General features: G+C 66.0%; 3 protein-coding genes across 8 annotated transcripts; all 3 read left to right on the forward strand.

Annotated features, from left to right (window-relative positions):
• The first annotated feature begins 2,272 nt into the window (after window positions 1–2,272).
• On the forward strand, window positions 2,273–4,980 carry FUT1 (fucosyltransferase 1 (H blood group)). Of its 2 annotated transcripts, XR_001792734.3 has the most exons (2): window positions 2,376–3,561; window positions 3,679–4,980. XR_001792734.3 is itself a non-coding variant. In NM_001082403.1 (1 exon segment), a coding segment is annotated over 1 exon segment (1,122 nt). In that variant the 5' UTR covers window positions 2,273–2,375; the 3' UTR covers window positions 3,498–3,978.
• Window positions 4,981–5,644: 664 nt separating this feature from the next.
• On the forward strand, window positions 5,645–11,053 carry IZUMO1 (izumo sperm-oocyte fusion 1). 5 transcript variants are annotated; one of them, XM_051840813.2, is made up of 10 exons: window positions 5,645–5,913; window positions 6,519–6,824; window positions 7,097–7,171; window positions 7,457–7,543; window positions 7,709–7,729; window positions 7,962–8,042; window positions 9,292–9,392; window positions 9,598–9,751; window positions 9,962–10,207; window positions 10,915–11,053. In XM_051840813.2, the coding sequence occupies exons 2-9, from the start codon at window positions 6,590–6,592 to the stop codon at window positions 10,165–10,167; spliced, it is 960 nt and encodes a 319-aa protein (XP_051696773.1). In that variant the 5' UTR covers window positions 5,645–5,913; window positions 6,519–6,589; the 3' UTR covers window positions 10,168–10,207; window positions 10,915–11,053. The 5 variants fall into 5 exon arrangements, with proteins under 5 accessions (XP_051696773.1, XP_051696772.1, XP_051696770.1 ...); XM_051840812.2 differs by having other exon boundaries at window positions 9,962–10,195; XM_051840811.2 differs by having other exon boundaries at window positions 5,647–5,913; window positions 9,962–10,184.
• Window positions 11,054–11,078: 25 nt separating this feature from the next.
• RASIP1 (Ras interacting protein 1) lies at window positions 11,079–21,574 on the forward strand. The gene is made up of 12 exons (XM_070063115.1): window positions 11,079–11,389; window positions 11,553–11,693; window positions 12,054–12,742; window positions 14,111–14,466; window positions 16,431–17,084; window positions 17,392–17,429; window positions 17,641–17,792; window positions 17,869–17,972; window positions 19,254–19,497; window positions 19,686–19,858; window positions 20,613–20,760; window positions 21,159–21,574. The coding sequence occupies exons 1-12, from the start codon at window positions 11,079–11,081 to the stop codon at window positions 21,356–21,358; spliced, it is 3,210 nt and encodes a 1,069-aa protein (XP_069919216.1). The 3' UTR covers window positions 21,359–21,574.
• Window positions 21,575–21,670: the final 96 nt, after the last annotated feature.

Below are 21,670 nucleotides of genomic sequence, written 5' to 3' on the forward strand. Positions count from 1 at the left end.
GGGACGGTCAAGACTCGGTGCCAGACTGGCTGGTGTGCGAGGGCCCGCTCCCGGAGGGCAGCTGGGGCCTGGGTCCTTCTGCTTGTGGGTCCCGGCCGACAGGACACCCCGTCTCCTCGGACAGGTGCAGCAGCTCCAGAATTTATAGCAGGCAGACCTGCCCAGTCACTCTCTCCGGGCCTGATCCGTGCTATTTGACCCACTTGGCAGGAACCAGAATTCCACGGTGGCCAGGACAGCCCAAAGAGATGATGCAACCCGGGGGTCCCTGCAGCCGCGGGCCTGGGACCTGACTCGGGGGGATGTCGGAGCTGGGGACCTGGCTAACTGGGACCCCAGCGAAAGGGGTCCTGGACTCCTGGGTCTGAGGGAGGAGGCTGGGGCTGGACCCCTGGGTCTGAGGGAGGAGGGGCTGGGGGCCTGGACCCCTGGATCTAAGTGAGGAGGCGCTGGGGGCCTGGACTCCTGGGTCTGAGGGAGGAGGCTGGGGCTGGACCCCTGGGTCTGAGGGAGGAGGGGCTGGGGCTGGACCCCTGGGTCTGAGGGAGGAGGCTGGGGCTGGACCCCTGGGTCTGAGGGAAGAGGCACTGGGGGCCTGGACTCCTGGGTCTGAGGGGGATGCGCTGGGGGCCTGGACCCCTGGATGCAAACTGTGCTCCCCACATAGGTGCTCTGTGCCCTGTCTGTCCTACAAGGACCCCAACAGTGAGGGTCCCTGCCCAGCAGGAAAGCAGGGGCTGCTGGGAAGGACCTGCAGAGTGTGTGGTGGGCGGGGGCTCTCTCTGGGCCTTGGGCCAGCCTCAGCCTCACCAACCCCTGCACCCACGCTCAGACACTGCATGGCCCTGCTGCCTCCTCCTCCTCCCTGATGCAATCCTGGTGTTTCTTTCACCAGAAAAGCCACTCCAGGCCTGGACAGGTGCTCCCAAGATATCCCTGCGGGCGGGCGGGGGGCACGCTGATGTCCCAGCCGGCTGCAGAGCCAGGCCTGGACTGGAGGCAGTGACAGCGAGAAGAGTGGGTGGTGGCCTGGAGCTCGGGGGATTCAGGGCCTGGACCCTTGGGTCTGAGGGAGGAGGGCTAGGGCTGGATTCTTGGGTCTGAGGGAGGAGGCGCTGGGCAGGTGCCCGGTCTGGAGGAAGTAAGGGTGACGCGCCTGTGCCTTCCAGATTCAGGCGGTCTGAGCGCTGGGGCGGGCGCGGCGCAGCTCCGAGGCCTGTGTTCCTCGGCCCCGCGGGACAAGCCCGATGTGGCCGCCTCCGCGCCCAGCTCTGCTGGGAAGGAGCTAGGAGGCGCCAAGGACCCTGCAGTTCCCGAAAAGGATGGCTCGGGCTGCAGGCGCCGCCCAGGAAACGGGCTCCATCCCCGGACGAGCGCAGCAGAGGCGGCCATCCTCGGGCCCCCAGGGACCAGGTGTGGGGGGCGGGGGGCTGCCCCGCGGCCGGGCAAGGCCTGGCTGGGCGCCCGCAGGTGCCAGGCAGAAGGTAAGCGCCGGCAGCGGACCGGGAGAGGGCGACGGACCGGAGCGCCCGGGACCAGCCTCGCACTGGAGGCGCGCGAGCATGAGGCGGCGGCCCGGGGCGGGCAGAGGCCCTGGGGGCTGCGGCGCCGCCCGGCGGCCCCGGCCCGGGAGAGCAGGGGCTGGGGCTCCCGCCCTGGAGAGCTCTGGCTGCGGCGCCAGAGACCGGGCGGGGCTCCGGCTCGCCTCCACCTGCCCGGCCCTGGGGGCGGGGGCTGGGAGCCCCGGACCGCGCCCTCTCACCTTCCTCCCCTCCCTGAGCCCTTGCAGCCAGTCGGGGGCGGCCGTGGCAGCGTGGCAGGCAGGGCTGCGGCCCGGGCAGCCTGGCGGCCGGGGTTCTGGGGCTGCCGGCGCTCCCCGGGCGCGCGGGGCCGACTGTGGATCTGCCACCCGCGAGGGGCTCGGGTGAGAGGGAAGCGGATGCCGGAGACCCGAGCCGGGCCCTAGGTGGCACTGCCACATTCAGCCTGATTCTCGCCGAGCCGGCTCAGCCTCTCCCAGGAAGGACTCCATCCCTGGGTCCTGGGCCTGCAACCTGCCCTATCCCCTTGGGAGCCTTCTCCATGGTGGCCTTCGCCTCGCCTACACAGGTACGCCGGAGCCGGTGGGCTTGGCACGTGGGGAGGCCGGGATTCCCAGCTGTGGGGCCCTGTCTGGAAAGCCATCATCTCCCCCACCCCTCCCGGGAGCGTGCCCCCTCCCGGTCTCCTCCCACACTCCCGGCAGCCGGAGCCTGTGGCTCCCTCATTCCCCGGGGCTGCCTGGGCCCAGATCCCCCCGCCTCTTTTCCCAGACCTCCTCCGTGGCCCCGCAGGCGCCCAGCCTTGCTGCTAACTCGCTTCTCCTCCCTGCAGCCATGTGGCCTCCGAGCCGCCGGCAGCTCTGTCTGGCCTTCTTGCTTGTCTGTGCCCTCTCTGCCTTCTCCTTCCTCCTGCATCTCCACCAAGACCTCTTCCGAAACGGCCTAGCCCTGTCTCTCCCGTGTCTGGAACGCCAGCCGGTGCCAGCCCCAGTGGCCATCGTCTGCCTGCCCGTCACGTCGCCGGCCTCCAACGCCTCCTCCTGCGCCGGTAGCCCTGCTGCCCCCTCGGGAATCTGGACCATCCACCCGGATGGCCGCTTTGGGAACCAGATGGGGCAGTACGCCACTCTGCTCGCTCTGGCCCAGCTCAACGGCCGCCGGGCCTTCATCCTGCCCGCCATGCACGCCGCGCTGGCCCCCGTGTTCCGCATCACGCTGCCCGTGCTGGCGCCCGAGGTGGACAGACGCACGTCGTGGAAACAGCTGCTTCTGCACGACTGGATGTCGGAGGAGTATTCCCGCCTGGAGGACCCCTTCCTGAAGTTCACCGGCTTCCCCTGCTCCTGGACCTTCTTCCACCACGTCCGGGAGCAGATCCGCAGGGAGTTCACCCTGCACGACCACCTCCGGGAAGAGGCCCAGAGACTGCTGGGCAAGCTGCGGCTGGGCCGCACGGGGGCGCGCCCGCGCACCTTCGTGGGCGTGCACGTCCGCCGCGGGGACTACCTGCAGGTGATGCCCCAGCGCTGGAAGGGCGTGGTGGGCGACCGCGCCTACCTGCAGCAGGCCATGGACTGGTTCCGGGCCCGGCACGAAGCCCCTATCTTCGTGGTGACCAGCAACGGCATGAAGTGGTGCTGGGAGAACATCGACGCCTCCCGCGGGGACGTGGTGTTCGCCGGCAACGGCCTCGAGAGCTCGCCGGCCAAGGACTTTGCGCTGCTCACGCAGTGTAACCACACCGTCATGACCATCGGCACCTTTGGCTTCTGGGCCGCCTACCTGGCCGGCGGGGACACCGTCTACCTGGCCAACTTCACCCTGCCCGACTCCGAGTTCCTGAAAATCTTCAAGCCCGAAGCCGCCTTCCTGCCTGAGTGGGTGGGGATTAATGCTGACCTGTCCCCAGTCCGGACACTGTCTGGGTCTTGGAGGCCCTGGAGATTTCTGGGATAGCCCGATCCGTCGCGAGCTGACGGTCCCCGTCCCCAGAGAAGTTTGTGGCGTGGCTCCAGAGCAGGTGGGCACCCACAGCCAGAGTGATTCTACCTGGGCAGACTTGGGGAGAAGGGGCTTTCTTGAACTGCCGGAACATTCTAGAACCAACAGAAACTTTTTTTTCCCCCTCCCCTGATAGCTGGCGGTGTAAGAAGAAGCTCAGGGCCGTTCCAGAAGCCACAGTGGCCACCTGTTCTTCCTTGGACGTTTCCAGAGGGCTTTGAGGTGGCTGCCCCGGGAAGAGGGGACCCTCCGTCTAGTGTTGATCAGCCTGGGCCTTTCTGGAAGAGGTGTTGCAACCTCCGGGACCTCAGAAGACAGAAGGGACTCGGTAGCTTTTCTACAGTCAGCATGTACCAAAAGCCAAAACGTGTTTTGGGGGGGCAGGCTCTTGCCTACGAGGAACCCGGCAGGGCCCTCCAGAGGGGATGGGGGATCCTAGATGAGGTTGGAGAATCTGACGACAGTACAGCAGGGAGGTCAACCCCTCAGCTTGAGAGATGGAAACAGACTCCCCGAGGCCGAGCAGCCTGACTCTGGCGAAGCCGGGGGAGCTTGGTCCGCCCCACAGCCCTTGCCACAGCCTCCACGCCTCTTCTGTGTTGTGGACAGACTGAAAGAGAAGTGTTTTTTTTGTTTTTTGTTTTTTTTTGTTTGTTTGTTTGTTTTGTTTTTTGCTGAAAACTTACCAAAGACAAGCACAGCACGTGTTGGCTGTCACAGTGAAGGAGGCCCCTCCTCTGCAGAATCTGCCAGTCAGCGGGCATCCAAACCCCTGCTGGGCATGGGGGAAGCCAGTCGGTGCCGTGCCTGCCAAGCCACGCGTGCCCCTGAGCTCACAGAACCAACCACTGGATCTGGCTTTGGCCAGGTCTGGAAAGAGAGAATCCAAAGATGTGTGTGGTTCCTGGAACCCAACCTTTAACCCAGGGGCAGCACAGGGTCTGGCCGAGGGCGGCAAGGTTCTTGGCTCAGATTTCAGGAGTCCCTTGTGGCTTTCCGGAGGGTGAGGGAATGCAGCTGTACCACAGTCCCTTCTGCTCACTTCCTCCACCCGCTGGTCCAAAACCCCGAGCCTCTACCCATTCTTCTCAGGGACTTCCCATTTCAGCCGCCATGGGCATGGAGTCGAGGTCCACACCTCCAAGCCCTGCCTCTGCAGCTTTGTGGAGCTATGTGTCCGTGTGTGTGTGTGTGTGTGTGTGTGTGTATCCGGTTCCAGACCCGGCTGCTTCACTTCTGATCCAGCTCCCTGTAACACACCTGGGAAGGCATCAGAAGATGGCCCAACTACTTGGGACCCCTGAAACCCACGCGGGAGACCTGGGTGGAGTTCAGGCTCCTGGTTTTGCACTATTTGGGGATTGAACCATGGATGAAAGATCTCTCTGTCTCTCTCTTTGTACCTCTGCCTTTTAAATAAATAAATCTAAAAACAAAACAAACAGTGGAGGGAAAGGTGGGGAACTTCCAGGGTCTTCCATCACTCACGATGTCCTGGGGTATGGTGGTGCAGGCTGAGATCCGCAGCCCCCTGTCGCTGCTAGAATCACACGGAAAGGTAAGGAAAGAGAATCGAGGCCCCAGCTTCTTCTCTCAGATCCTCAGTATCAGCCCCCAGCACGCCGATCTTGGCGTCCAGTCCCACAGATTGATGAGAGAAGGTGGAGCAGGGAGGGTGTGCAGTGTCATTATTGAACTACATTTCCCATGAAGCTATGGGGTTAGCGGTACCGATATGCAAAGAAGAAAGGCCCCTAGGCCTTCTGGGAGTCGTAGTCCCAAGACTACAAGCGGCCACTTCCCGCGCCTAAGTAATTGATGCCAGGGTTTCTCCAACGGGCGAGAGGGCATCTAACCGGAGGCCTGGTCCTGAGGCAAAAGAAGGGCGGACACCGACGGTTCCCTGGCTCTGGAACTTTAACAGGCGGCATCCGCTTCCATAGGTACTGGGAAAATTCTAGCATGAAAGGGAGCCACCTCTGTGACGTCATGGAGTGACAGGCGGGGCCGCCCTTTGTTGCGGTCCAATCAGAATGAGGGCTGCACTCCTGGGTGGGGCCAGGGAAAGCTCGGCGGCATCCCCTGGGCAACTGGGGCTCCCACGCGGGAACTGCAAAGGGGAGGCTGCAGGAGTTCCTCGTGGAGAGGGGACCGGCCCGCAGTCGTGGGCTCTCGATTTCCCGCGCCGTGGGAAAGCGCTGGAACAGGAGGACGCGGCTCGGCTCCCCCCTCCCCGTCAGCAGCCCTCAGAACCTGAACCGGGGTCCTCCGCGGACCCCAGTGTCCGAGCGCGGGAGTCGGGGCGCTGCTGCTGAGGGTGACTCGGGCTCCTTCGTCTCCTAAGGAGAGGCGTGCGCCCTGCAAATCGGGGGTGCGTTAGTCTTGGGGGAGGGTCGCTAAGGCACCCCGGGGCTGGAAGAGAGCTTGGTGTCTGTAGGGTCTCCAGGCTTAAGGGTTTGGGGTGTACTTTGTTTTTCACGGAGTTTTGAGTTTGACAATAGGGTTGGTTTTATATCGGGTGCTGTTCCCGGTTTGCTTTGGGCACTGAGCTTTTAGCTTGAGGTGCAATGGTTTGGGGAGACTTAAGGTTTGGAGTTCAGGATCCCTTCAGTCTGGGGAGTCGGGAAGCCTGCACGGGGCGGGGCTCCAGGGTCCTGCCCGAGTCGGGGCTGCACGGGGCGGGGCTTCAGGATCCTGCCTGAGTCGGGGCTGCACGGGGCGGGGCTTCAGGGTCCTGCCCGAGTCGGGGCTGCACGGGGCGGGGCTCCAGGGTCCTGCTGAACCGCTTGCTAAAGTCTTAGCTAGGATGCCGGGCGGGTACCCTGGAGGGCAGATTCTCACAGCCTGGAGGCATTTGGTGGCCAAGGCACATCTCTACTTGGAGGTTTCCCGAAGAGCTTCATTTTGTGGTTTGGGGCCCAGTGGATAGGGGAGCCAGTGAGGTCCTAAGTTGGGCTGTGGCTTTTCTGCACTTAGCGCTCAGCCACTCTCGGCTTGGGGCGAGAGGACCCTGCCCGGTGCTTCTGGACCTGCATGCTCTGGCGGCCATGGGGCCCTGCTTCGCCCTCCGCGTGGCGGCCCTGGCCGGCTGCCTGTCTGCCGTCGGGGGCTGCGTCACGTGCGACCCGAGGGTAGTGACGGCGCTCGAGAATTTGGAGAAGGACTACCTGCCTAGCCACTTGGATGAGAAGCATCACCAACATTTGATGAAGAGGGTCCATGATGCCCTGAAGGCACTCCAGGAACTGCCGTTTAGCGAGGATTCCTATATGGGTGTCCTTGGTGAGGGCAGGGTCTGGGGGGGCCTGGGGGCAGGAAGGGGGAAGGCCAGAGTGCATATTTCAGGGCCCCTAGAAAGTACTGTTTCTCTACTTAGCCAAAAGCTTTATGTACCAAAACTACAACTCCCAGAAGGCAACAGGACTGTATCCCTGAACCAGGCCTATCCCTGTACAGTGTGGCCTCATGGGTATTGTAGTTTGAGATGAGTTCCGCCCGCCCCATGAGGCAGTCCTGATGGAATCTGGGGTTCTGTCTCCCCCCGACACACACAGATGAGAGCACCCTGGACCAAGTCTCTTGGAGTTTCCTGAAGGATCTGAAACGCATCACAGACAGTGACGTCAAAGGTAAAGGGACGGAGGGTGCAGGCGGCCGCCGACTCGCCTGGCGGTCAGACCCGGGGCCCCACAGCCGAGTGTCCAGGCCCAGATTCCAGCTCTGCCACATCCCGGCTGCGTGGCCTGGGCCAGAGGCTGTGCAGAGCCCCCGGCAGAGCCTTCCTCCGCCGTGGTGAGGACGAGGGAGCGAGGCGTGGGTAGAGCAGTGTCAGGGCCGGCTCCTGGGAAGGCCAGAGAGCGGCCGGCGGCTGCCTGGCCCTCGCCCCTGGCTGCCCCTCGCCCCGTTCTTCCCAGGTGAGCTGTTCGTCAAGGAGCTTTTCTGGATGCTGAACCAGCAAAAGGAAGAGTTCATACGCATTGCCGCTCAGTTCCATAAAGAGGGTGAGCGGCACGGGGGCCCCTCCCTCCACAACCCAGGAACCCCACACCCCCTCGGCTCCCTCACGCCCAGCCCCTCTCCTGGAGCCCCAACTTCAGCTCACCCACCCCACACTCTTTAATTTAGAAATCTGATTTTCTCTCTCTCTCTTTCCCCTTCGGAGGCAGCTTACTGTCCGAACAAATGTGGTGAGTTGGATAGTGGAGGCCGGTGCTCCGTCCCCCACCCCTGCCCTCCAATATCATCTTCGCCCACATGGCTTTGTTGTGGGTGCCCCTGGTGTGTCTGGGTTCCCCAGCTTGGTTTCCCTGGGTGGCGGGTCAGGTTCTACCAGCTCTCTTCACTGAGCCTCCCGGGGGTGGGGACTTTGCCAGGTCCCGTGGCCCCGCCTCTCAGGGGGCGTCGACCTTGCTCGGGCAGGTACCATGTTGCAGGTTCTGCTGTGGTGCAACACCTGCAAAAAGGAGATTCACCCCTGCCGCAAGTCCCAGGACTGTGGGGGTGAGCAGGCAGGGCTGGGCGCAGGCTGAGCCCAGGAGGTGGGGGTGAGCGGCACTGGGTGCAGGCCGAGCCCAGGCGGTGGGGGTGAGCGGGTGGCGCTGGGTGCAGGCAGAGCCCAGGAGGTGGGGGTGAGCCCAGGAGGTGGGGGTGAGTGGGCGGGGCTGGGCGCAGGCAGAACCCAGGAGGTGGGGGTGAGTGGGCGAGGCTGGGCGCAGGCAGAGCCCAGGCAGTGGGGGTGAGCGGGTGGCGCTGGGTGCAGGCAGAGCCCAGGAGGTGGGGGTGAGTGGGCGGGGCTGGGTGCAGGCCGAGCCCAGGCGGTAGGGGTGAGTGGGCGGGGCTGGGTGCAGGCCGAGCCCAGGTGGTAGGGGTGAGTGGGCGGGGCTGGGTGCAGGCCGAGCCCAGGCGGTAGGGGTGAGTGGGCGGGGCTGGGTGCAGGCAGAGCCCAGGCGGTGGGGGTGAGCCCAGGCGGTGGGGGTGAGCAGGCGGGGCTGGGTGCAGGCAGAGCCCAGGAGGTGGGGGTGAGCCCAGGTGGTAGGGGTGAGTGGGCGGGGCTGGGTGCAGGCCGAGCCCAGGCGGTGGGGGTGAGCCCAGGCGGTAGGGGTGAGCAGGCGGGGCTGGGTGCAGGCTGAGCCCAGGAGGTGGGGGTGAGCGGCGCTGGGTGCAGGCCAAGCACAGGAGGTGGGAGTGAGCCCAGGCCGGTAGGGGTGAGTGGGCGGGCTGGGTGCAGGCCGAGCCCAGGCGGTGGGGGTGAGCGGGTGGCGCTGGGTGCAGGCAGAGCCCAGGAGGTGGGGGTGAGCCCAGGAGGTGGGGGTGAGTGGGCGGGGCTGGGTGCAGGCAGAGCCCAGGCGGTGGGGGTGAGCCCAGGCAGTGGGGGGAGTGGGCGGGGCTGGGTGCAGGCTGAGCCCAGGCGGTGGGGGTGAGCCCAGGCGGTAGGGGGTGAGTGGGCGGGGCTGGGTGCGGGCAGAGCCCAGGCGGTGGGGGTGAGCCCAGGCCGGTAGGGGTGAGTGGGCGGGGCTGGGTGCAGGCCGAGCCCAGGAGGTGGGGGTGAGCCCAGGCGGTGGGGGTGAGTGGGCGGGGTTGGGTGCAGGCCGAGCCCAGGCGGTAGAGGTGAGTGGGCGGGGCTGGGTGTAGGCGTAGCCCAGGCGGTAGGGGTGAGCGGGCGGGCTGGGTGCAGGCCGAGCCCAGGCGGGAACCTGCGGTGGGGCCCGGCCGCACGGGGGCGGGGCGTTTCACGGGCCCTCCTCCTCAGAGCGCAGGGTGGAGGTGCACCAGATGGACGACCTGATTCTGGACTGCAAGCTGAGCTGGCACCAGGCCTCTCAAGGCCTCACGGACTACAGCTTTTACAGGGTGGGGCCCCCACTCCTGTAACCCTGACCTCCCGAGTTCCCCAGGGCCCACTGGCCTGCACGCACGTCCCTCGTGACCCCATGACTGACACTCAGGACTCCGTCCCCTGACCGGCGGCCCTGCCCCCCCCATGACCCTCTCACCCCTGTACTCCCAGAAGGCCCGAGTTCCCCAGGCCTCGGTGACCCCTCGAGCTTGGGTCTAGGTTTGGGGGAACAATTCTGAGACCTTGATGGCCAAGGGGAAGGCGCACCTTCTGACCAAGCCCCTGGTGGGTCCAGAGGACGCAGGCACGTACCGCTGCGAGCTGGGCACCGTGAGCTCCGGCCCAGCCACCATCATGCGCTTTCAAGTCACAGGTCAGTGCCAGCACGGTGACAGGGGTGCGGCATTGGGGGCCCCGCGGGGTGGGGCCAGCTTCCGGAAAAGGCGTGGCCTCGGGTCGGGGCGTGGCCTTCCGCTCTGGGCGTGGCCTGTGGCTGCAGGTGCGTGCAGCTGCTGGGCCTGGGTCCCGGGCGGGTCGTGCGTGCGCCGCCGGGACCTCCCTCTCTGTGCCCCTCTTCCCTCAGTGTTGCCCCCGAAGGTCATGGAGGAGGAACCGTCGTCAAACGTCATAACAAACACCGATGGGCGCCCAGGCCAGGCGACCCCGGCAGGCTCGGCGCCGTCCTCCACCCTCCATGCCCCGCAGCCCGAGAACATGCTGAGGAGCCGCCTTGTGGGGCTGCTGATCTGCTGCGTCGCGGTGCTGATAGCCGGCATCGCCACCGCGTGAGCCGCCCACTGACGAAGGCAGGGCCCCAGTGAGAGGCAGGGTAGCCCCGAGGGCCGAGGGGCGGGGCTGGCCCTGGGGGTGGGGCTTGCCTGGGAGGGCGGCGCTGTCTGGGCGGGTGAGGCTTCCGCGGGGCGGGGCTTGTCTAGGTGGGTGGGGCCTTCCACTGTGGGCGGGGCTTGCCCTGGGGGCTGGGCTTGTCTGGGAGGGGAGGCTTCTGTGGGGGCGGGGCTTGCCTAGGAGGGCGGAGCTTTTCACTAGGGGCGGGGCTTGCCTCTCAGGGTGAGGCTTCCCCTGGGAGCGGGGCTTTCCACTGTGGGGCGGGGCTTTTGCCTAGGAGGGCGGAGCTTGCTGCTGGGGTGAGGCTTTCCACTGGGGTGGGGCTTGTCTCAGGGGCGGGGCCTTCCACTGTGGGGCGGGGCTTGTCTAGGTGGGCGGGGCTTGCCCTGGGGGCTGGGCTTGTCTGGGAGGGGAGGCTTCTGCGGGGGCGGGGTTTGCCCGGGAGGGCGGGGCCTTTCACTGGGGGCGGGGCTTGCCTCTCAGGGTGAGGCTTCCCCTGGGAGTGGGGCTTTCCACTGTAGGGCGGGGCTTTTGCCTAGGAGGACGGGGCTTGACTCGGGGGCGGGGTTTCTGCTGGGGGCGGGGCTCGGGCTATTGCTAGAATAGGATCAGTTTTGGGGGCGTCGGGCAGGGCATCGTGCCTTCAATGTCGCCTGACCCGTCTCCGGCCCGCACCCGCTCCTCCCGCAGGATGCTGTGCCGGGGCAAGGCGATGAGTAAGACAAAGTCCTCCCAGCTGGACGTCGGCAGCGACGACGAAGACGAAGAAACTTCTAAGAACCCAAAGAAGGCAGAGTCCACGACTCAATAAAAATCTGATTTTTTCTAAGTAGCCGGCTCGCTCCCCTGCGCTGATGCGAACTTCTGGTCCCCCCAGGGGACAAGTCTGGGCCTGGGGTGCTGCTCGCGGCCTCTCGAGAGGCCTGCCCGACAGCCTCCGGGAGCGGGGCTGGGCCAGGCTGCGCAGGCCTCCTCCCCCAGGCCTGGTCTCTCACAGGACGCCCCCTCCCCGCTCTTCCTGCCGGGCTTCCTCTCGCCTTTTCCTGTCCCCCACCCAGTGCTGGGAGCTGGGACAGAGGCTACAGCTTTACGGGAGCGGAGGGACCGGGAACCAACCCAGGCCGGCGGAGCCAGGGCCTCCGGGGGCTGCGGGACCCGACGCAGGGTGAGAGCCCGGGAGCCAGCGGCCGGCCCCTACTCCTCTCGCATCCCAGGGGGCGTGGGGTCCAGGGCCGCCTCCCGCTCCGGCCTCGGGGGCCTGTGACTGGAGTCCAGGACCCCCTCGGCTGCTCCCCCCTGAGCATCTGGGGCCTTACCCTGTGCCTCAGGGCCATGCTGTCTGGCGAGCGGAAGGAGGGCGGGAGCCCCCGCTTCGGGAAACTCCATCTCCCCGTGGGCCTGTGGATCAATTCCCCCAGGAAGCAGCTGGCCAAGCTGGGGCGGCGCTGGCCCAGCGCTGCCTCCGTCAAGTGAGTGCCCAGCTCCGCGGGACCCCTGCCCCGCCGCGGCCCCACCTGCCCCCCAGTCGCGTCCCCGTGCCTGCCCTGCCCTCGGTCACTGCCAGTGAAGGGCCTTGGAAGGGTTGGGGTGGCTCGGTTCCCGCCCTGAGTGGGCCAGCGGGGTGCGGAGCGGGCGCGGGGCCGCAGTGAGGCGGACGGGCGCTTCTTCACCGTCCCCTGCCCTCTCACCTCCCGGGGGTTCCTCCTGGGGGACTCGCTGGCCCTTAATTCTTTCGTCCCTCACTCTCTCTGCCCGCCTCGCCCGCTCCGTGCCCGCATCTCCGGTTCTGCGCGCTCTCCGCGTCTCTCTGCCACCCGACGGACGCCCAGGTCTTCGTCCTCCGACACGGGGAGCCGCAGCAGCGAGCCGATCCCCCCGCCGCCGCCGCACGTGGAGCTGCGGCGGGTGGGCGCGGTGAAGGCGGCCGGGGGAGCCTCGGGGAGCCGCGCCAAGCGCATCTCCCAGCTCTTCCGGGGCTCGGGCACCGGGACCGCCACGGGGTCCGGCGGCGCGGGAGGCCCTGGGACTCCGGGGGGCGCGCAGCGCTGGGCCAGCGAAAAGAAGCTGCCCGAGCTGGCGGCGGGCGTAGCCCCCGAGCCCCCACTGGCCGCCCGCGCCACTGCGCCCCCGGGGGTCCTCAAGATCTTCGGCACGGGGCTGGCGCTGGGCGCCAACTACAAGAGCGTGCTGGCCACGGCGCGCTCCACGGCGCGCGAGCTGGTGGCCGAGGCGCTGGAGCGCTACGGGCTGGCGGGCAGCCCCGGCGGCGGCCCGGGCGAGAGCAGCTGCGTGGACGCCTTCGCGCTGTGCGACGCGCTGGGCCGGCCCGCGGCGGCAGGCGTGGGCAGCGGCGAGTGGCGGGCCGAGCACCTGCGCGTGCTGGGCGACTCCGAGCGCCCGCTGCTGGTGCAGGAGCTGTGGCGGGCGCGGCCCGGCTGGGCGCGGCGCTTCGAGCTGCGCGGCCGCGAGGAGGCGCGCCGGCTGGAGCAGGAGGCCTTCGGGGCGGCGGACGGCGATGGTGAGCCGGGGCGGGGCCTGCGGGAGGGGGCGGGGCCAGGAGAAAGGTCGGGGTGGGGCCTGCTGGAGGGGGCGGGGCGAGGAGGAGGACGGGCTGGGGCTCGGGGGCGTTGCCAGGAGGATGGATGTGCTGGGGTTCGGGGGCGGGGCCAAGAGGACGGACGGGCTAGGACCCGGGGCGGGGCCAGGAGGAAGGTCGGGGTGGGGCCTGCTGGATGGGCGGGGCCAGGGGCGGGGCCTACTGGAGGGGCGGGGCTCGGAGGAGGACGGGCTGGGGCTCGGGGGCGGGGCCAGGAGGACGGATGGGCTGGGGTTGGGGGCTAGGGCGCAGGGCGGGGCCAGGAGGAGAGAGGGGCTGGGGCCCGGAGGCGGGGCCTGCGGGTGGGGAGGCGGGGCCAGGAGGATGGAGGGGCTGGTGCTCCGGGGCGGGGCTTGTGGTCGTGAAGGGCTGGCTGGGGGCGGTTCCTTTGGGATTGGTTCCGGCGGGGGACGGGGCCAAAGGCGAGGACCTGAGAATTGGGCGGAGCCTGGAGGCAGGGGAGGAGCTTGGGACCCTGGAGGGGCGGAGCCTGGTCGGAGACATGGGTGAGGGGCGCCCCAGAGGGGCTTCCGACAGGGGAGTGGGCAGGCACCTCAGAGAGCCTGGCAGGAGGGTCAGTGCGTAGCGGGGCCTGACAGTGGCCAGCCCCGAGGACTGTGTGTGTAGGGCCTGTGGGACGGGCAGGGGCCCGCGGGATGCGGAGGGGTTCGCGGGAAGCAGAGCGGGATAGCAGGTGGGGTGCTGGGCGTGAGGGGGTGGGCGGGGCCGGAGCTCCAGAAGGGCAGGAGGTGTTGGCGGCTGGGCTGGTGGGGGTCTGCCTCTGCAGTAAGCCCGGGGGGTCCTTGCCCGGCAGGGCCTGGAGTAGGTGGGCGGGGGCTGGGGCTCCTAGGTAGGCCGAGGCGGGGACGGAGCCCGCTGGTCTCCAAGCCTCCCTTGGGGAGACGGGGAGACAAGACTTCTGCGCTCCGGTCTTGATCTTCTGGTCTCAGCAAAACCTCAGGCGAGGGGTCAGTGAGATGTCCACCAAGGAGGATTTAGCGCAGGGCTTGCACCGCGCGGGCGCCTAGTAGAATTACCCCGGGTCACGACGGCCTCGGGTACCCTGGGAGGCGTGGTCCCAGCACGGTCCAGGCTGATCACCTCCGAGCGCCCCGTGGCGTTCGGGCGGAGGTGCCCGGTACCCCGAGCTTTCACAGGTGCTGATGATGAATCCACGTTAAAAGTTCCTGAGGGGAGACCTGCAGGGCGGCCGGGGGCTGCTTCCTGCCTCTCGGCGGCCCCTGCTTTGCCTCACGAGCTCCCGCCCCACGCGTGTTCTTCTCTCCGCAGGCGCGGGCGCCCCCTCGTGGCGGCCGCAGAAGAACCGCTCCCGGGCTGCGTCCGGCGGGGCGGCGCTGGCCAGTCCCGGCCCGGGGACGGGGTCGGGACCCCCAGCCGGGTCCGGAGGCAAGGAGCGCTCTGAGAACTTGTCCCTGCGACGCAGCGTGTCGGAGCTCAGCCTGCAGGGGCGGCGGCGGCGGCAGCAGGAACGCAGGCAGCAGGCGCTCAGCATGGCCCCGGGGGCAGCGGATGCCCAGATCGGACCTGCAGACCCCGGGGATTTTGATCAGTTGACCCAGTGCCTCATCCAGGCCCCCAGCAACCGCCCCTACTTCCTGCTGCTCCAGGGCTACCAGGACGCCCAGGTAAAGAGTCTCCTCCCTTTGCCCCTCACAAAACTACAACTCCCAGAATCCCCCGGGTCGCAGTGGCCTCGGGTACCTTGGGAGGCGTGGTCCCAGCAAGGTCCAGGGTAGATTTTTATCCTGAAGAGAGACGTGGGGCGGAGGAGGGTGGCCTCGGGTACCCTGGGAGGCGTGGTCCAAGCAAGGTGCAGGGTAGAGTTTTATCTTGAAGAGAGAGACTTGGGGCGGAGGAGGGTGGGTGGCTGACAAGGATTCCCCTGCGTTTCATTGGGAGTTGGGAGCAAACACGGTTTTTCTCAAGGAAGTGTGGGGGAGTCTATAAAGCAGGTCCCGGGCAAGCGGTCCTTTCTTTGGGGAGAGAAATGGAGCATGAGTGGGTCTCCTGGACCAGAAATCCCTTCACTGGTGCCTGGGCCGTTGTCCTGGATGACCCGAGCTTATCTTGCCGCGGAACAACGTGAACACTGTGGGTGGTAGCAGGTGGTACTGAGCTTTCCATTGGGGCCACAATAGGGGGACTTGCTGGAGGGCTAGGGAGCAGAGAGGAAACAGGAAATGGGCTGGGGTCGGTCAGGAATTATTTTGTGAATGGCAAGAGAAGGTGTTGTTGGGAATATTCATTTGTCTGTGATGTTGAGGGGACCCCTTCTTAGGATGTCCCCCTTTAAGCAACAGTGGTACAGCCAAGCTCAACAGGTGCGGCTGGGACCGGAGAGAAAGCCACTGTAGAAGGCTGTGGGGCTTGTGGGACGCTTGCATGTTTAGTGTTTGCGAGCAGGCCAGTTGGATTAGGCAGCGTGGCTGTGTAGAGATGAGGGGACAAGACTCGATTCATGGAGGATCCTGCATGGAAGAACCGGGGCGAGGGACTGGGGGGAGCACGCCGTGGCAGGGGGCTTGTATATATCCTGGAAGCCCACTCCCCAGGACAAGAAGGGAAACAGAGGCTGTCTTTTGGGACAGGCGGCGAAATTGGCCAGGGTTCTTCTGCCAGCTGAGAGTCTCCCGTAGGAAGAGGAGGGAGCACCCCCAGCAGCCAGTCCTTTCGGCGAAGTTCCTGAGAAGCCCTTGGTGGGGTAGAGGATTCACAGGAAGCGTCCATTTCTTGAGGACAGGAATGATGGGCAGACGCAAATATACCCTAAGAAGGAATTTATTTGGACTCGTCTGCTCATGGGTGACTGAGTGGCGAGAATCCGCTGTTGACGAGGCATTCCTTCCAGGTTAGGGAGCGGGAGAGCCCATTGGAGCCAGAACAGGGCTCCATAGAGAACAGGGTTCATTTTTCTGGGGAGGCAGATGAGCCCAAGGGGTTGTGTCCATTAACAGGGTGTCGGGGTCGCCGGGAGGGCTTTGTGTAGAGGAGGGGATTTGTGAAATCAAGGGGACGATCGCGCAGACAAGTGTGGGGAACAGAAAGACCTTATTTTAGGAAGGAAGCCAGATTGGTGGGTGTTCCATTTTTATGGACTGGAGATGAGAGAGACTATCTAGGAAGGAGACTTCTGGAATACACGGCTTCCTTCGGCGGGTGACACGGGACACGGTTCTAAGAGGGTCTGCTCGGAGTCCCTAGAAGAGGCCGCGATATGGAGAGCTCTCTGGAGCTGTCTGCTCCTGGAGAGGAGTGTTGATGGACTCCCCCATCGGGGGCGTAGGGCCGGCGGGTGCGGCCCTTGCGGGAGCAGTGTCCCCGGAAGTGAGGTCACGGCGGTGGGCTGGGGGTGCGTGAGCCTCCGCCCTATGGAAGAGCCCTTGGTGGAGAGAGGATTCTCTTTAGTGACGGAGTGGAATGGCAGCGTCCACTTCGAGGCAGCGGGGTGTGCTCATAGGTGTCTGGCCTCGGACCGGTGTTAGGCGAGCGGAAGGGCCCAGACGGCAGCACCTGGGGAGGCCTTTCGCGCTCACTGCCAGGAAGCAGAGGGTGCCGAGGGGTCCTTAGTGCGGCCTCGCTTTCCCACCAGGACTTCGTGGTGTACGTGATGACGCGGGAGCAGCACGTGTTCGGTCGCGGCGGGACCTCGTCGGCCCGCGGCGGGTCCCCGGCCCCGTACGTGGACACCTTCCTCAACGCCCCGGACATCCTGCCGCGTCACTGCACCGTGCGCGCGGGCCCCGAGCCCCCGGCCATGGTGCGCCCCTCCCGGGGGGCCCCGGTCACGCACAACGGCTGCCTCCTGCTGCGCGAGGCCGAGCTGCACCCCGGCGACCTGCTGGGGCTGGGCGAGCACTTCCTGTTCATGTACAAGGACCCCCGCCCTGGGGGCTCGGCCCCGGCGCGGCCGCCCTGGCTGCCCGCGCGCCCCGGGGCCACGCCGCCGGGCCCCGGCTGGGCCTTCTCCTGCCGCCTGTGCGGCCGCGGCCTGCAGGAGCGCGGCGAGGCGCTGGCCGCCTACCTCGACGGCCGCGAGCCGGTGCTGCGCTTCCGGCCGCGCGAGGAGGAGGCGCTGCTGGGCGAGATCGTGCGTGCCGCGGCCTCGGGCGCCGGGGAGCTGCCCCCGCTCGGGCCCGCCACGCTGCTGGCGCTGTGCGTGCAGCACTCGGCCCGCGAGCTGGAGCTGGGCCACCTGCCGCGCTTGCTGGGCCGCCTGGCCCGGCTCATCAAGGAGACCGTCTGGGTGAGCACCCCGAGCCCCCTCCCCAGCGGGCCCTTCGCCTCCGCGCGGAGCTGGGAGGGCGGAAACTGCCTTTCCCGTGATACCTTGCGGGGCCCCAGAGGATGCTGGGAGTTCACCCACTGCGCTCGATGCCTACCTCTGGAGCTGTGGGATCATGGGAGAAACTATTCTGCAAAATGGCGGGAGAGAGCAGCATAGGGTTAGGATCATCTGAACACTGGGCAGAGACCATGGATGAAAGAAAAGGCGGGATATTAGCCAGGACACCTTCTTTCCTCGCCTTGATTCTGATCTTACTGTTCTGCAGGAAAAGATCAAGGAAATCGGAGACCGTCAGCCGGAGAAGTAAGAGGAACTCTGGGCAGAAAGTTCGGGAGGGAAGCAGGGCTGGGGGTCTGCACCCACGCGGCGTCACTGCATGACGTCACAGTGCGAGTTTCCGCTCCTCCGTGGGACTCCCCTTGCCCAGCTGTGAAGTGGGGCTTGGCGCTGGTCTCCAACCCTGCTCTCGCGTAGGGGTTGGGCAGGGGCCGCAGGTTTCTTCCTCTTCCCCCAGCCACCCCGAGGGGGTCCCCGAGGTGCCCCTGACGCCCGAGGCCGTGTCTGTGGAGCTGCGGCCGCTCATGCTGTGGATGGCCAACACCACGGAGCTGCTGAGCTTCGTGCAGGAGAAGGTGCTGGAAATGGAGAAGGAGGCAGACCAGGAGGGTGAGCTCGGACGCCAGCCCACGCCCTCCCCGGCCCGCTCGTGGGGGCTCCCTCTCACTCCCAGGCCTGTCCTCAGACCCGCAGCTCTGCAGCGACTTGGAATTGTGTGACGAGGCCATGGCCCTCCTGGACGAGGTCATCATGTGCACCTTCCAGCAGTCCGTCTACTACCTCACCAAGGTTGGCCTCGCCCGCGGCGTTCCAGATGGCCGGCCTCGCTGACGTCACTTCCCGTCTCTCCCGCGCGCGCTGCTGTTGTGACACCACTTCCTGTTTGAGTTCGCATTGCTTCCTGCCTTTCTGGCCTCGCTTCCGGGCTTTGCGATGATCCCCTCTTAGCCGACTGCCCTCGCTGGCTGGGTGCTGTCAGCATCCCCCCTTGCGCAAGCTCCTGTTTCCTACGTCCACTCCTCAGGAACTGATAAGTGTTCCATAAACACCGGGAGGTAAACAGATCAGGTGGCGCCGGGCGCTGCCATCTAAGCTCCTGGCCTCCTGAATGCGGCCTGGCTCCCTGCAGCTCTGAGTTCACTTCCTCTGTGGACTCACGTTCTGCACCAGCTGCTTCGTCTGCTTGCCCGGCACCACCTTTGACCTCGCCGTCGCTTCCTGGGCTTCTCAGGGCCTGATCCCCGATCCCCTATCCAGAAAACGAGGGGGAATCTTGGGGGACCGACAGCATCTCAGCCGAGCAGCCTGGACTGGGAAGCCCGCTTCCCGGACGTCCCTGCCAAGCGTGGTTCGGTGTCTTCTGTCTCCGGCCTCATTTCCTGTCCTCAGCCTGGTCTTTCTTTCCCCTGGCTAGCTGCCATCCCACTTCCTGGCCTTCCATTCTTTTGCTTTCCTTTGGGGATTCCGAATAAATAGCTCCTTCGAGGGGGCCTCCTTCTCCAGTGCCCAATCTTCTTGAGCAGTCTCTGCTGAGAACTACAAGTCCCACAATGCACGACAGGTGGCCTTCAATACTCTTGGAACGCCTTGCTTGGGACTTGAGCTGTCCTTGGCCCGATCAGTGCTGGAAACCTGTCCACCACGGGGGATGCTTGGTGCACGCTGCTTGGGCTGCACGCACGGCCTAGTGGGGCGCCTGGTTTCCAGCTGCCTGCAGATGTGCGGCCTGGAGGGAGTAGCAATGGCCCAAGTGATGCGGCCCCTGCCACCCACGTGGGAGACCTGGACTGAGCTCCAGGCTCTCAGCTTTGGCTCGGCCCAGCCCTGGCTGTTGTGGGCATTTGAGGTGGGAACTAGCAGACAGTTGTCTCTCAGTCGATCTCATAAATAAATCAGTCAGTCCCATCTATAAAGTAAGGGTTTGTTCAGGGAGACCCTTAAGGGTATTCAGTCAAAAGAGAACTACAACTCCCAGAAGCCTTTGGTGGCTCTCCCGTATCCTCACGCTCCATCACCGCGGAGCTCCCAGGAGTTGTAGGCCGATCACTCGGTGTCCCTCTGTCTCCTCAGACTCTGTATTCAACGCTGCCTGCTCTCCTGGATAGCAACCCTTTCACAGCGGGCGCGGAGCTGCCAGGGCCCGGCGCGGAGCTGGAAGCCATGCCGCCAGGGTTGAGGCCGACGCTGGGCGTGTTCCAGGCGGCGCTGGAGCTGACCGGCCAGTGTGAGCTGCACCCAGACCTCGTGTCGCAGACTTTCGGCTACTTGTTCTTCTTCTCCAATGCGTCCCTTCTCAACTCGCTGATGGAGCGAGGTGAGGGTTTGTGTGGGGGCTGCCCGGGAGGGAAAGGCAGGAAGGAGCCGGGGAGCCAAGGCTGGACACGCCACGGGCTGGACACGCATGTGGGTGCTGGGGAGACTTTGCTTCCGCTGCAGGCCGGAGCAGAGCGGCCTGAGGACGGAGCCAACCCACCCACTGTGCTTTAAAACCCTCCCCCACAGGCCAAGGCCGACCCTTCTACCAGTGGTCCCGCGCTGTCCAAATCAGAACCAACCTGGACCTTGTTCTGGACTGGCTACAGGGGGCGGGGCTGGGCGACATCGCTATGGAGTTCTTCCGGAAGCTCTCCATGGCCGTCAACCTGCTGTGCGTGCCCCGCAGCTCCCTGCTCAAGGTGACTCCGGGTCGGCTGTGCCTGACCCCTGACCCCTGACCCCGGCGGCCTCCCTCTGCATTCCGCTCCCCCTCGAACCCCGTTCCACCCCGGCCCCAGCTCAGCCACCATGGGGTGCCGCACTGGCAACTAACAGGAAGCCAACAGCAAGAAGCACCAAACTTGGTGGTGCCTGAATCCCAGGGAAACTTGCTAAAAATAGTGTCCAGGGTCCCTCCCTCGGACGTGCTGAGTCAGGACGTCTGGAGTGAGACCAAGGCATTCCCATGATGCTTAAACCACTCACGAAGCGCGCGCCCCGCGCCGGGCTCTGTGTAGCCCTTCCAGCTCCCCGGGAGGAAGCCTGCTAAGTGCTTTTCAGACGAGGCCGCTGGGCTCCCGTCCTTCCCACTGTGTGCAGTGCGCGGAGGAAGCACGCGACAAGACTGCACCCTAACATCCTGTTAGGCAGCGCCCGTTCTCTGTTTGCGGAGGAGCAAACCGGGCCACAGGGACCTGCCACTGTGACAAGGCCCGCGGCCATTTCTGACCCCAGCCCGTCTGAGCCCCGTCTCGGATCGGAGCCATGCTCGCGGCCAGAAGGCAGCCACCAGAGCAAATCCTCACGTGCCAGTCTGCAGAACAGACTAGGGGCCCATCCCGTGTGCCCCCGCCCCCGCCCGCTTCCTCCATCCTGTGGCTCTACAGCGATTCACATCGCCGCCCAGACGCCGGGCCAGCCCGCTCATGACCACCTATCCGCTCTCCCCACCAGGCCTCCTGGAGCAGCCTGCGAACTGACCACCCCACGCTGGCCCCCGCTCAGCTGCACCACCTGCTGAGCCACTACCAGCTGGGTCCCGGCCTTGGGCCACCCCCCGCCTGGGACCCTCCGCCCGCAGAGCGAGATGCCGTGGACACAGGTGAGCAGGGCGAGGGCGTGTCCGCCGGCTTCTCTCCTCTGCAGCAGCAGTCGGGACCCCGGGCCGAAGCGCGGGATTCCACTCAGCTCCCCTCTTCCCAGGATCCTGGAGCCCTCAGCTCCCTCCTTCTCCCACACCTGGGAGTCGGGGCCCCGCCACCCCATGGGATCCTGATGCTGAGTTCCCAGCTCTGCCTCAGGGACCCGGGCAGCCGGGTCTAAGCCGTTCTAAGCCGAACTACAACTCCCATCATGCTCCGGGGCGGGCCGACTCGCGTCACGTGGGCGCGGCCTCCGCTCCAGGGGTTGCTGGGGGCCAGAGGTTTTTTTTTCCCCTTCCTGGATACGGCCGCCGCTCGCCCCTTGTCAGACTCTAACCGCGTCGTCCTCGCCTCCTAGGGGATATCTTCGAAAGCTTCTCCTCACACCCTCCTCTCATCCTGCCGCTGGGCAGCTCGCGCCTGCGCCTCGCGGGGCCCGTGACGGACGACGCTCTGCATCGTGAACTGCGCAGGCTCCGCCGCCTCCTCTGGGATCTTGAGCAGCAGGAGCTTCCGGCCAATCACCGTCACGGACCTCCCGTGGCTACGCCTCCTTGAAAGCCAATAGCAAACGAGCCCGCGAACCTTGAAAAAAACCCGTCGATTCCTGCTCCCGGGAGCCCGCCCGAGCGCAGAGCGTACTGGGAGTTGTAGTTCTCTCCCCGCGTGGACTGCTGGGAGTTTGAGTTTGCGGGTGGCGGAGGATGGGACGGTGGGGAGACGGGCTTGGGATGTAGCGCCAAGGGGCAATAAAGGTATCTGTGGTATTGGCAACACCTCGCCTGTTAAGACTCGGGGCGCCGGTGGAGACTTTCCGTGAAATAAGGCAGCGGGGCCCTCGCCTGGAGCGCTGGGCCGCTGCCGACTCGA

This window comes from Oryctolagus cuniculus, chromosome 18 (assembly GCF_964237555.1).
Source record: "Oryctolagus cuniculus chromosome 18, mOryCun1.1, whole genome shotgun sequence".
Taxonomy (NCBI): Eukaryota; Metazoa; Chordata; class Mammalia; order Lagomorpha; family Leporidae; genus Oryctolagus; species Oryctolagus cuniculus.